This window comes from Echinops telfairi, unplaced genomic scaffold (assembly GCF_000313985.2).
Source record: "Echinops telfairi isolate 266 unplaced genomic scaffold, ASM31398v2 ScPeMD7_7410;HRSCAF=8448, whole genome shotgun sequence".
In the NCBI taxonomy this organism is placed as follows: Eukaryota; Metazoa; Chordata; class Mammalia; order Afrosoricida; family Tenrecidae; genus Echinops; species Echinops telfairi.
Genome location: NW_022111310.1, coordinates 20,726,340 through 20,740,597, shown reverse-complemented (window position 1 = coordinate 20,740,597; position 14,258 = coordinate 20,726,340). Strand labels below are relative to the sequence as shown.

General features: G+C 44.0%; 1 protein-coding gene across 1 annotated transcript in view; it reads left to right on the top strand.

Annotated features, from left to right (window-relative positions):
• ASTN2 (astrotactin 2) overlaps nt 1-14,258 on the top strand; it is a 1,157,183-nt gene that overhangs the window by 525,315 nt on the left and 617,610 nt on the right. Inside the window, exons 8-10 of the mRNA XM_045296567.1 lie at nt 4,584-4,668; nt 5,103-5,177; nt 5,938-6,075. Of these exons, the coding sequence (XP_045152502.1) occupies nt 4,584-4,668; nt 5,103-5,177; nt 5,938-6,075 (298 nt within the window). The remainder of the gene's footprint in view (nt 1-4,583; nt 4,669-5,102; nt 5,178-5,937; nt 6,076-14,258) is intronic.

The following is a 14,258-nucleotide window of genomic DNA, read 5'->3' as shown; positions in this document are numbered from 1 at the left end:
AAAGCAGTGCAACTCATCTATCGACAAAAATACAGTGTTCTAGTAACTAGCACAACAAAGAGCCATTCAATTGAATTCCCTTATGGGAACCACTGTAGTGAAGAGATTGCGATCTTTTTTTTTAAGTCTGTATTTATTGTCAATTACATTTAAATGTAAATTTTAATCTGCTTAAAGGTAATTCCAATTCATTTTACTTGTAAAAAATCCTGCCTATTAGTATAATGCATTCTCATTATCGGAATGCAGAGATGTCAGAGGAGCGCAAAGAAAAAAGAAAATTGTCCTCGGAAACTGTTGGGTGCTGAAAACTGGGTCAGCAGTGCAGCAGAAAGGCCAGGAAAGCAGAAGCCTTGGGTTCTGGTTCTGGGCCTGGGCTGGCCCAGAAGCTTGCTCAATGATTGTGGCCAAATCCCTTCACTCTCTGAGCTTGACTTGAGAAACGAAACAAACATGCGCTGAAAAGATCTGAGCTAGATGACCGCCAGGGCCTTTTCCTCTCTGCCGTAATACAGAATTCTATTTTCGACATTCCATCGCCACTCATATTGACACTCGGTTTCCCCAGCAAATGCACGTGGTGGGCAGTATTCTAAGGGCACTCCAGTCTGTAATTCATGACAAACACCATAGCTTCTCTCACTCATTCAGCAGTTGAGTTGCCTATCTTGTAACGAGCATTATAATAATTATTGGCAGACAAATGTGGTGAAGATGAGGGTGCTGTAATCAAGATCATTTCAGGTCAGTGGGGAGAACAGAGGCGTGTTATTGAAATGCCCTTCTCCCATTGGCGTGGCCATTACTACAGGAAAGCACCGATCTTCATTTATGTCCTTCAAACGTTTATGTACTGAATACCCACAATGCATCAGGCAGTCCAACGAGGTGCTGGGTGCGGGGTGAGCAAGGGTGAAAACGCCCTCGTCAAGCCGCTTCCACTGCCACAGAGCTTGTAGTGGCAGAGCAAAGATGTTCACAGTAAGTGGAAACCATGTCCACGTGTGTCCCTAAGCGGCCCTTCTTGGATAGCCTAGCTTCCCTGGGTGTGCAGAAGCAGGGCTGAGGGAAGGATTCACCCAGAGAAAGGGTTAATCTTCAGCCCTGGTTGGCAGAAGTTTCACGTTTCACAGAAGGAAATGCTTTGTTGCAAATAGTTGAGAGTTTGCTGAGCAGGCAAAATGGTACACAGGAGTCAATAAAGCCAATAGCCATGGCATTGATGGAGATCTTGCCAGAGACAACCCAGACCACCTGCTAAGAGTAATCACAGCTGAGGCGGAAACAAATGGTGTCCCAAGAACAAGGGTCCGGAATGTGTAAGGGAGTACTGACAGCGTAGCAGGTGCTCGCTGGCTCTTGGCTCCTAGAGCTGAGGAGCATCTATCTACTCCCACATCCTACTTTGCAAATGAGGAAGGAAGGCTCAGAGAGGTGAAGGCGACTGACTTGCTCACTGTCCCTAGAGTTGTTCGGTGTGTTTCTACCAGAACCCAGTGGCTAAGTGGGAATGAAAAGCTAAGGGGAGGGAAACAATTTACTGAGCATCGACTTACTCTTCCAAGAGCTCTTTGAGAAAGGTTGTTATTATTTCCATTCTACAGATTAGGGACCCAAGAGGTGAAATAACTTCCCTAATATCAGACAGGTATGGAGTAGGAAAGAGGGGATTGGAACCCAGCTCTGCCTGCTTCCAGAATGGCAGGCGCTGTCCCTCTTCCTCATCTCCTGTTCTCCAGGCAGCACTAGGCGGCCCCAGGGTGGGTGCTTCTAATTTGCAAAATATATATTTGCAGCATAATGCGTGTCAGTAATTAATGATCCATTTTGAGGTAGAGAGAAATTGCCTGGTAAGCACATGAGGAAGAAAGAGAAAAATACAGCAACACCCCCTTTTCTGAATTCATTTCTCATTGTCAAAAAGAAGGAGGGTGAGGGGCAACTGTGCCCTTTCCTCCAGTCCCGGATAGAAGAGAGAGGGGCCTCATTCTGTGCCCTTCACCTAAAGAAGAAGGAGCCACCTTCCCCGGCCCACCTCCCCGCTAGCCTGACGTCTTGTCCCTTGGCCAGATGTAACCACTTTACCTCGGCCGTTATGAATCACAAGGCCTGTGGCTCGTGGCAGATCATAAATCAGTCCTCGGAGTCTCAGGGACAAATCCCAGGACTTTTCATCTTTAATGTTAGACGTGTTTAAAGTGGTGAATATTTCATGAAGGGACTGTTGCATTTTAACACATCATTAGTGCCTCCCACACTCTCCTCCCTTTGGAAAATTATTCCCATGGAAATCTCAAGGGTCTCAGACCTTTCCCCCAGCCCTGTCCCCTCCAGCAACTAGCCGTTCACGAGGGTACACTTAGTTATAGCACGCCCCTGCCGTGGAAGACCCCCAACAAGGCAGTAAGATGGAAGGTTAGAGAGACCCCCCAGTGGTAAGCAGTCCCCCTGGGAAGTGTCAGGTACCTCCTGATGAGGAGAGGTAGACACCTCTCTCTCTTCCTTCCCCTCCTCTAGTCTCTCAACATCCTTATTTGGAAGACTTTGAGTTCTATGTCTGACCCTTTCTGTATTCCATACTCTCTTACTGACATTTCTGTTGCACCAACATTTATTGAGCTTATTCTGTCTTTTTGCCTGATGCTATGTAATGCTAAGGCTACAAAGCATAACAAGAATGGCAGTCTATAAAACAAATTAGAGTTGTTTGTTTGTTTGTTTGATGTAGCACTCCACATGTGTAGTATAAGTTCAACTACATCACGTTGCCATTTAGTGAGAAGAGTAATGTCTGTTGATGAAGATCAGTATCAATCAATACCTGTTGCTGTTGAGTCAATTCCAACTGTGATGACCTTGTGTGTCATAGTACACCTGTGCTCCTCAGGGCTTCCAATGATGATGTTTTCAGAACCCTCGCATCTAAGGAGCCTGTAGGTGAACTTGAACCTCTGGCTATTTAGTTAGTAGCTGTGTATATTACCCGTTTGGAACACACAGGCAGTCCCTCATGAATACAGGCATGTTGACATCAGGAGTTATGATCATACGTGTAGAGCCTGGTACCCTAGTCTCCTTTTTACTGCTACGTTCTGTTTGGGGCACACTGTTGAGAAAATCCTGATTCACAAGATAGGTAGTTGCAGAGAACATGAGGTTGTTAGCAGCTTGGCTCACAGGTCTCAGTTTTCTCTTCAGTGAAACTGAGTTGACGGTAGTTACTCATTTTGTTGGCTTTTGGAGGCTAACTCAACGTAAGTGTACCTGGCAACCTGAGTTAGCAGGATGGAGCTCAATTCTTGCATGTGCCATCCAAGTATCTTTCATTCTTATTTTGAAAGACTGTAAAATAAAACTTTTAAATGAAAGTTTAAATCTATGTTTCTAAGTCCCATAAATCTCCTCCATTGATGAAGCATATATATCCATGGAGCATAGTTGGAAAACTTGGGGTGAAATTACTCAGAATCACTGTAGAATTAGAAGGCTGCAGGATCACTGCTCTCTCTCTCTTCCCGTGTGTGTGTGTGTGTGTGTGTGTGTGTGTGTGTGTGTGTGTGTCTGTGTGTGTCTGTGTGTCTGTGTGTGTTCACCATCAGATGGAGAGGAGGCATTTCAACAGCTAAGTCTGGAAATATTGCAAATCCCTGACCGGTGACACTATCTGCTTTCGTAAAGATTGACAGCCTGGGAAGCCTTGGATCCGGTTGTCCTGTGTTGGAATTGACTCAATGACACTAGGTTTGGTTTTGGGTTTGGACAGTTAATTATTCGCCCAAACCTGTTGAGCACCTAATTCTGCTTTCTCAGTGGGATAAGCCAAGGAATCTCCTACATGGCTTCCTCAAGACATGTTTCATAGACTGAGAATCCTGTTCATTGTTCCCCTCAAGGTTGCCAAGGTGCGCTCAGTCTGGGGAGAACTGCATACGCGCGGCCCTCATGGAGAAATGCACTTCCCCAGCTGGACACAGCAGTTCTTAAACATAGTGTCTTCTAAAATATGTTTTTGGAATGTCATCCATGAATATACCATACCTACATTTTAGGAAAAGCAATCAACTAATTGAATTGAAAAATATCCCGTAACCTCAAGGTCTGCACAGGGAAGCCTCACTGATCACAGTAAGGAGTTAGGGCAGAGCACTTCTGATGCTGAAACTCTGCCAACCTTCTGAACGCTGAAGATGTACTCAGAACTTTGATCTTTCCCTTTTAGTCCAAATACAGGTTATCATGATGTAAATTGTTGAACACTGGACTTGCATTTGTCCATTGGACTTCCTGGTTCCTTCCATGGCTCTTATGAAGTGGTGGGCTCCTTTAGGGTCCTGGCTGTGCCTTTGGCCTCTCTGTCCACACACCTCACAGCACTCATGGTGTAACATGTATCCTGGGTTTGTGGAATAAATGCAGGAAGAGATGAATGGACTCTGTGTCGCCACAATTGCATGTCCACAAGAACACTCTTTGCAGAGGATTTCCTAAAGTAGGCAGCTCTCTTCCTCTCACAAGAAAATGAGGAGGAGCCTGTTTTGAGAAGGCAGCCCTTGACAGGGTTCTTTTATTTTCTTCTCTTCCAGGAGAGTGCAGTTGCCACGAGGGATTTGCCCCGGACCCTGTCCACAGACACCTTTGTGTGCGCAGTGACTGGGGACAAAGTGAAGGGTGAGTTGGCAGAGGCAGCTGCTCAGGAACTGTAGGAGACACAGCCCCCCACCCCCTCTGTTTGTTACTGGAGCCCTGAAACCTCTTCTCAAAAAGGACTCTTTCTCTGAAACAGTGGTGCCCCCTGCCGGACTCAATGACATGATGGCTACTTTCCCACAGCGGCACATGTTAGCACCACAAGTGTATGTATCAGAGGTGAATCTTTGTCACCATTTCAAAGATAACTTCTGCTGCAGAAACTTCCACACAGCCACACGACCTTTGAAAATGGGCATATGGACGGTCAGGTCCCTCTGTAAAATAGAGACATGCTTTTATGATGTAAATAATCTGACCCATTCATTACTTTTGAATACTTAAGCGTTATGTCCATGAACATCACCTGCTTCTAACTAATAAGATCTTCGCTCCCCCTCTTTTCTTCCTGACAGACCGTGGCCTTACACCACGCTTGAGAGGGGCTATGATCTTGTAACAGGAGAGCAAGCCCCTGAAAAGATTCTCAGGTGAGTTGACCATTCCTGTTGGGGTTCGATGCTGGGGAATAGAGAAAAGTCTTACCAGGAAATGTGACCATGTGTCTTCAGTACATAACACTTGTGGGGCTCGGGGATACTTTGAGAACTGGGCACTGCTCATTGGCACTAAGAAATCATGATGCCTCGGGTTGCTATGGGAATCTCCTTCCCATTTGTCTGGCATCTAGACGTATCAACTTAGACACTTGAATGAGGAGGAACACTACTGATTATCTAGTCCAGTGTTTTAAAACTATTTTGTAGCCACTGAACCTCTTCCCACCACCTCAGAAATCATTGTGGAAAGCTAGTACTTACGCAGATAAAGAGACACAACAAATTACGTGACAGAGCTGAGAGTCCGGTTAGGGTCGAAATGGATTCAGAGTCATGCTCTTAACCTGTGTGCTACACTTCCCTCTCATGTTATCCATCACTTTCGAAACTCCCGATGGAGAGCAGGACTCCTGGGAAAACAGGGAAATACCCCCTGTCCTCACAGAGACCACTGGAGAGCCATATCTTCCACCCAGGAAAAGAAACGCAATGTGTTGGTTAGATGGTGAAGACATTTAAGAAATATCATTCAAGTCTGTGGAAAGGTAGCCCAAACTGTGCCTTGAAGAATATAGGGGCCTCAGTTGGGTGGGAAAATGAAAAAGGGTCCTGGAATGAATGGGAAGAGGGGGCCCCTCTTTTTTTTTCTTTCTTCCCAGGGAGTCCCCCAATGGAAACTCTTACATTGCAGGTCTACTTTCAGCTTGGGCCAAGGACTCTGGCTGCCTGTCAGCAAAAGCTTTGTGGTGCCACCTGTGGAGCTGTCCATCAACCCCCTGGCCAGCTGCAAGACTGACGTCCTTGTCACAGAAGACCCTGCGGATGTCAGGTAGGGAGATCATCTCCAGGAGGCTGCACCAAGAGCTCCTGTGAGCACTGGGAGCCGCTCTAGTTCGGATATTTTGCTCACCTGTGAAGGAGTGAAGTAGGCACCTTGATGGTGTAGGTTAACGCTGACAAATACACCTAGCTCCTCGAAGTTTTGTCTTTTGGTGTACCTCAGTGCCTTATATTCCAATTATTACTTTCCTTTGGGGCTTATATAAAATATGATAGAAGCTAATATATCATTTCGTTTATAAAAGACCATTGCTTAATGGTATCTTGGAGAGTCATGGGGGCAAGCGATTGGAGAACATGCTGCTTTCTCTTATGATTCAGACATTGGAGCATGATGTTAGGCTAATACATGAGTGCTCAGTTCTGGACTCATGGAAAGATGCAAAGTGAATTTCTCCTTCTGTGCTTTGTAACTACTCTAATGTAGTTAACTTCATTAGAGACTTGAGCTACCGTGTCGTGATTAGTTGATTATATAGCATCTGTCTCATTATGTGGTGAACCTCCCAAGGTCAAGGAAAATAAGTTACTTGGCTTTTTAAATTTATAATTCCTAGTACATATTGAGCATCTACTAAATGTTTATTGATTTAATTAAGCCAGTGGTCTTAGACCTGATCCAAACATTGTCCTGGACCTTATTCGCGTGTCTGTATTGTAGTTTTGTTTTTGTTTTTTCTCTGAATTAGATTAGAGAAATTTTAGAAATCCAGATGCCATCAAAAATAGTGGCTCCCAAACTGGAAATAAACAAAATATGGCCCATCTGACCTCCAGGGACTGCTATATTGCCACTCCCTTTGGGTCATTCTAAATCTACATCATTCCATATTCATATAGGAAGTACCTTGATTGAAAGCGCTGAGATACACTGGTCAGATGGGCTAAGGGTAACACTCCCGAGTTGGAAGAATGTGGCTGAGGATCCCATCTCTATCCTGTATGAGTTGTGAGGTCTTCACGTTCAACTCTCTAGTTTCCACATATGGGGATAATAGCAGAACTTACATTATACAATATAGTAGTAATAATGCCTATTCTTCAATCGTCTCCTACGTGACAATAACCTTACAAATATCCTCTCATTAAAGCCTTATATTAACCTCATTTGCTGATGCCATTATCTCCATTTTACAGATAAAAAAGCAAAACACACTAATTTGAGATATGAGGGTGATGTCTCCACTAATAAGCTAGGCACCAAGCTTGCAACCCTGACGTCCAGCTCCTGAGCCAGCGTTCTCCACTGTATCACTGCAGCACACGGGAGAGTTGTTGTGATGATGGAATCATAGGAGTTAGGCTCTCAGCAGTTTCTTCGGCATAAGTTCCAAGTGGAAACTGGTAGTATTGGGGCAGACAGCGTGGGCATGGATGTGTAGATCACAACAATGAGGAATCTCTACCTTGAATTGTGCACTGTCTTGTCCGTGTCATTGTTATGTTAATTCTGTGAGCAACTGTTATCTCAAAGATGACTGGAGTCACCTTCTTCTGCTCTAATCGGTGTTGCATTAAGTATCAAGCCAGTCAACTAGAATACCAATCTATATCGGGCTGTAAAACACTTCTGCGAATGATATAAAGTTGAGAAAATATAATTGCCAGAATGTGTTTTATAGAGGTTATTTTGGAAGAAATGCTGTGATAAGTTGGAAGGTTCTGAGGGTGCATATTCCAATAACAATGAGATGTTTCTGCACTCTTTCTGAGAATGCTGGTCGTAGTGACCTGGAGCAAGCTTTCTCCCAGTTGGGTTCAAGCAGCGCTGCTCACAGTGAGAAAGGGGATGCCATTCTACAGCCATGGAGCCTCCTTACAACCCTTTCTCTGGACACCGCTAAGATGCTTCTTCAGTGAATATTGCACAAATATTTGGGGGAAAAGTTGGTTTGAGGAAGGCAATAAATCATTATCCTTCTTGAGGTACCCAAATGCCTTAGTCTGGCCACAAAACAACCACAGACAGCCTTTTAAATCTTACCATTACCTGGCATAAGCCTGATGGTCTCACTGCCAAGGTGAATAAAATAGCTTGCAATCATCTCCATTCAAAAGAACCTGTCTGATGTAGATTGAGTTTTCTAGACTGTGCTAATAAACCTTGTTTGACATGACATTTCCCAGGCAAGCATATCGCAGGCATTCAAAGAATTAATAAGTTCCAGTCAGATAATATGCTATAAATTAATAATTAATGGATGATAATTACAGATAAGCAGTAACTCGGACATGGATTCGTGGTAGAAAGATTAGAGGAAAGACTGCGTGGGAAAGGACAGTCAGAGGGAATAAAAAGACAAGTATTCCAGGGGACCTAGAAAGATCACTTGTGAGTGCTTCTCCAATTGATGCTTCTTCTATTGTTTTTCAATCTGTGATAAATTTTTAGAAAATTCTCAGAGACTGAACACTTTACAATGAAGAACACAGGCTCCCAGATTGGCTAAATTTTAAACAACTGATGGAAGCAAAGGTTGGCAAAGATATGGAGTAACTGGAATGCTCATACCCTGATCATGGGCCTCTCTATTGGTGTTATCATTGTGTACATGTGTTGAGCAGTATCTACTGAAGCTGAGCATACAAATATGCCACAGCCTTTCAATTCTGCTTCTAGAAATATTCCTAACAAACACACACACATATATATGTACTGCAAGTTGTGGCTGTTAGGTCAGACCAGAGAAGTACCACCATAATACACATTAAAAAAACAACAACAACAAAAACACTAACGGCAGCATAACTTGTAGTGCCAAAAACTTTGGAAAAACACAAATACCCATTATCAAAAATAGTAGGTCAGTAAATATGGGAAATTGATGACTGGCATAAAAGCATTGACCAATATGAATAGATACAACATCGATGTGCCACTGCAATGCATGGGGCTCACAAACATGGTGCTGAATTCTAGATCCCAGCAAAGATTATGAGTATAATCTTGCTTATGAATATATACAACATTGGAAATATAATAGAAAATATTGTGAATGTTTATGTAAACATCAAAACAGTCAAATGAATAGATGATGTGAGAATGAAGGAGAGGGATGACTTTTAGGTGTGGGAGGGGACACTTACTGAGTCAAAACATAAGCAGGTGTACAAGATGCTGGCTGTATTTGATTTTTTGATCTGTGCAGTGGCCACAAGGTTGTCTGGTAATCTGAAAATTCATCAAGTTGTACAGACAAGGTGTTTGCACCTTTCTCTATGTGTGTGTGTGTATATATATATATTTGTATTAATACATCATTTTCTTGGGGGATCTTACAGCTCTTGTAGCAATCAGTTGTACATATGTTGCCATCATCGTTTTCAAACATTTTCTTTCTGCTTGATGTAGGGTATATTTTCATTAAATGTGAAGTTTATTATTTTTATAGTCATGGACCAGGGGACCAAACTGAACTCCCTGGGTTTATACCATCGCCATCAGTTGTTTACTGCATGAGCTTGGGGACATTATTTTGCTGCAGCTCTGTTTCTTCTCATCGATAATGGGACAAGCAAATCAAGACATATAAGAGAGTGGTGACGATTGAATGACATAATATGCATAAGCACTGCATCAGGCACTTGGTGAGCTCTGTAGAAACATTGTTCTTAGGGTACTGCTGTAGGGGGAACTCTGTGGATGCAGTGGGCTAACTGTTGGACTCCTAGCCACAAGGTCAGTGGTTCTAATCAAGCCACCACTCTGAGAGTCTCTGCTCCTATTCCATTTACAGTCTTGAAAACCCTAAGGGGCCGTTCCACTCTGACCTACAGGGTCACTGTGAGTTGGAATTGACTCAGTGGCAGTAGGTTTTGTTGCTGTAATATCATTATCTTTTTAACGTTGCTCTCTTGCTAAAAACTACGTTCAATCTCTGATGCATCTTAAAATCTTACACACACCTGAGGGTTTATGTGATAAGTTTTGGAGAATCTTTCATGTTAAAGTATGCAAAGTCCTGTACAGTACGATAGATTTTTATGTGCAGGTTGTATGAGAGTCACACATGGGGTGTGCCTGGGAGTTTTTAATGGAAAGGTGATTTCCTGACCATTGGAATTAGGAAAACATTTCAGGAGCTTGAACACTGGCAATTAACCTTGACTTGTGGATAGGATTTGGCTGTGTGAACTGTAACAAGACCCTTTCAAAATCCAGGATTGGAGGGGGAAAGAAGAGAACTCTCCCCTGAACAGCTTCCTTACTCCAGCCTGTCTCAGCAGGAAACTTCCAGCAATGAGATTTTTAGCATTCGAGACACTAATGACGTCAGCCATGAAGGAGGAGAAACAGATTTCTTTCCATTCCCTTAAGTCCCTGCTGGGCTCCTCCGGAGTGCCAGGCACTGTGCCAGGCTCTGTAGGAATACAGAGATGAATAAGACCCACCTCTGCTGTGTGGCAAGGAGCAGGGAACAAGAGATTAATTTGCGAGGTGAAACAAAAGCTACTCAGGGAGAGAAGCACACCCCACACCCCTCGTGCCTGCATGCTGGGCCATCTTCACAATGGCACCTGGAACCGATGCTTCCTAGAAGAATGATGTGAGGCTAGCTCTTGGAATTGGAATGATAATCCTTCACAATGCCCAGCTTTTGGAGTCCCTCGGTGCTTTCTCTAACATCTCACATCGTGACAATGACGTGGTGAGATACTGTGAGTGCCTGCACGCTGTTGGAAGAATAATGGGGATTTCAGAATGCAAGTAGCATGGCTCACTTGCTGACAGTTTCCACATCGGATTCAATCTGAAAAGAATTAAGATGGTCTTTTTGTTCTATCTGTCTTTTAATTCCAACGTCTGAGAATTTATTGAACAGCTACTACTACATGCCAGGCTAAGGATTGGAGCTTTAAAAATGATGACAAGGGGCTCAGTCTATTAAATGAGAAAAAAAATCCAGCAAAAACCCGCCATCAGTTATGGCAGTTGCCGAAGAGCAAGAGTGAGTTCAAGGCAGAGAGGAAGGAGAAGGCTACCCCTGCCTGGGGGGCTAGAGTGCAGGCCTGAGAGAGGAAGGGCCTCGGGGCCGAGTGGAGACATAAGGGTAGGAATTCACTAGTTCAGTGGTTCTCACAATGGACCAGTGGCATAAGCATTGCCTGCAAGCTTGTTAGAATGCACATGTTCAGATTCTGCTGTGGGACATCATAAAACTCACTGCCATCCAGTCAATGCTGACTCATGGTGACCCCCCTGTGGGTTTCTGAGACTGGAATAGAAAGCCCAGTCTTCATCCCTCAGAGCTGCAGGTGGTTTTGAATTGCCAACCATGCCGATCACAGCCCAACACATAACCACTCCACCACCAGGGGTCCTATAGCCCCTTAAAATAGCTGGTCCAAATCCTTGAAATATAGAGCCCTGGTGGCACTGTGGGTGCCAGGCGGGTTACGGGTTCAATTGCTAGCCATCAGGTCAGCAGTTCGACTCCTAGGATGAAAAAAGAGATTTTCTGCTCCCCTAAATATTTCGCAGGGGTCCTCCAACTACGGCTCGCCAGCTACATGCAGCCCGCCGAGGACATTTATCCGGCCCGCCAGGAGTTTTTGCCCTGTTTGTTTTTTTACTTCAAAATAAGCTGTGTGCAGTGTGCATAGGAATTTGTTCATAGTCTTTTTTTAAACTATAATCCAGCCCTCCAATGGGTCTGAGGGACAGTGAACTGGCCCCTTGTTTAAAAAGTTTGAGGACCCCTGAGTCACCGGAAGAGTTCCATTCAGCCCTAAAGTGAAGCTAGGAGTTGCGGTCACCTCCATGGCAGTGGAATCCCTGACAACTGTAAATAATACTTTATCCGGAAACGTCTTTGTAGATGTAATGACGGTAAGGGTCCAGCTTACTAGTCCCTGCTTCTCAGCTGTAAGCCATGATGCCTCTGTTTGCCCTATTTGAGGATAGCTGTCGATTTCCCAAATCAGTACCTAGAGGGATTTGTGTCCCGTCCCCTTCTGCCACCCCACCCCCACCAATTCTGACCCATAGTGACTCTCTATGGGGTTTGAACCTCGAATCTTGAAGTTCGTATCTCAGTGCCCACCCCACAGTACCATCAGGGATGTTTTACCTGAAGGGATATCAAACCCCCAAACCACTGCCATTGATTGGACTCTTACACATAGTGACCCAATGTGAGGTTTCAAGTTTGTGAATGTTTGCCGAAGCAAATAACCTTGTACTTCTCTGTTGGAGCAGCTGGTGAGTTTGAATCACAGATTTTGGGATTAACAGTGCAACAGCTTCCCCAACAACCTATCTAGAGCCATACAAGGCTTGAATCAGCCTGATGAAGGTCATCAACCAACCTTGAAACCACCAAGGGTAGGCTCATTGAGTTCTTTCTTTTTAAGCGAAGGATGTTTTATTTTGATGTTAAACACATCAGAAGTCTTTGTAAAGAACATATATCAAAATGTACACTATTTCAACAAATTCCACATGTACAATTCGGTGACCTTGTTTACATTGTTCAAGCTGTCTAATCATTCTCACTACCTCTTTCCAAATTATTCCACCACCATTGATGTAAAACTACTGCCCCCTACGAGTCTCATCTAACCTTTTGATAAGCTGTTGGTGATTTGATCCCACATTCATTTGTCAGAGGAGACATAGTTAATTAATTAGGCTATAGTAGTTTTGGTCAAAGCAGACCTCTGGGAAACATTTTTGTTTGAGTTTTAAGTTTTAAAGATGATCTTAGAACAATCGTTTCAGGAGTTCACCCAAACTCAGTGGACGGAAAAATCTTGATTCCAGTGAAAATATGGGATTCGGTTCCATGTTTTATTTTTTTAACCCCTTTGGATCAACATTCTTGTACAGATTCTTAAATTCTTAGTGCTAATTGCTCAGTTAGCCCACTAAGTGCAAGTGGAAGGTGAAATATCAAATGGTAAAAGTGAGGGACAGTAGAAAAATGGGGTGCACACTTGGCACTGACAGGGTTTTAGGCCTGGAGCTTTCCCTTGCCACTGCCTCCCTCCCTTCTTGTAGGAGAGTAAGACTCCTCAGAGCGTTACTGTCAAGAGCTCTTCGCTCCTTACTGGATGGAACTACTCTATGCCCACCCGTCTCACCGTCTGGCTGCCTGTCACTCAGCCAGTGAGCCTGGAGACATATTTATTTTCCCCATTTTAGTTTAGCGATCATAATAAAAATGAAGTCTATTAGGATGCGTTTCTGCCTAGGCTCGGTAAATCTCTTCAAACACTGTTCAGCACCAGCTTTCTGTTAGTCTTTGCCGCTGGGGAGGCCGTAGCATTCCCTGACTGTCAGCTGAGACAGGGGCCCAAGCCACAGCCTCTGCTAAATGAAACTCAAATGGAGACTTCAGAATATAAATATTGAAGTGACCCAGGTTGGACAAAGGGGAGCCAGTTAGCTAAGCTTATATTTCACATGCAGGAAATGCTAAATTATTAAAACTTTAATAAATGTAATAATAAATATTTGATGTTGAATTATAGAAGGCTTTGCAGATACAGTGAAACTGAGAAATGACTTGTTCTATCTGCATTAGACGTTAAACACTTTTCAAATGGGACTTCTGATGTTGAAGTGAGTCGGTAGATCTTAAGACTAAAGCCGAAAGCGAGCGAGAAACACAAAAGCAAGCAGTGTTTTGTCTTTTGGCAGACACACAGACCCAAGGCTCTGGCTACGTGGGTTGAAGACCTGAGTCTGCACTGAAGACAGTCGTGTGTGTGTGTCCCTGGGCAGGAGACTCCCACACCACTTCTGATCGATGCTTCCCAGAGCCACCACGCCAGGCCGAGGCTGTTGTTAGCCCCTTTCACCAATGAAGGAGCTGTCCGTGTAAGGCATGAAGCAGCAGAGTCAGTGAGGGCACGAGTTGGTATTTGAATACAAAACTCTGACCTCTAGACTTCTTGCCCCATGCCTTCCTCAGTGCCTTCTTGATAGCTAATTACTTCTTGATATAAAGCTCTTTCATATACGTAGATGTGTCACTCGATTAGTTTCTCTAAACAACCCAGCCTTTATCTCTGAAGCTGACCTCTTGCCCTTTCATGGAACCTGTCCTACATGGTCACCTCTAAGCTAATTCGAACTGGGAGTTCTTCCATGTGGGCTTTGTGGCTTCTGAGCTAGATGGCCGCTTGTTTACCTTCAAGCTTTTAAGACCCCAGACGCTATATCTTTTG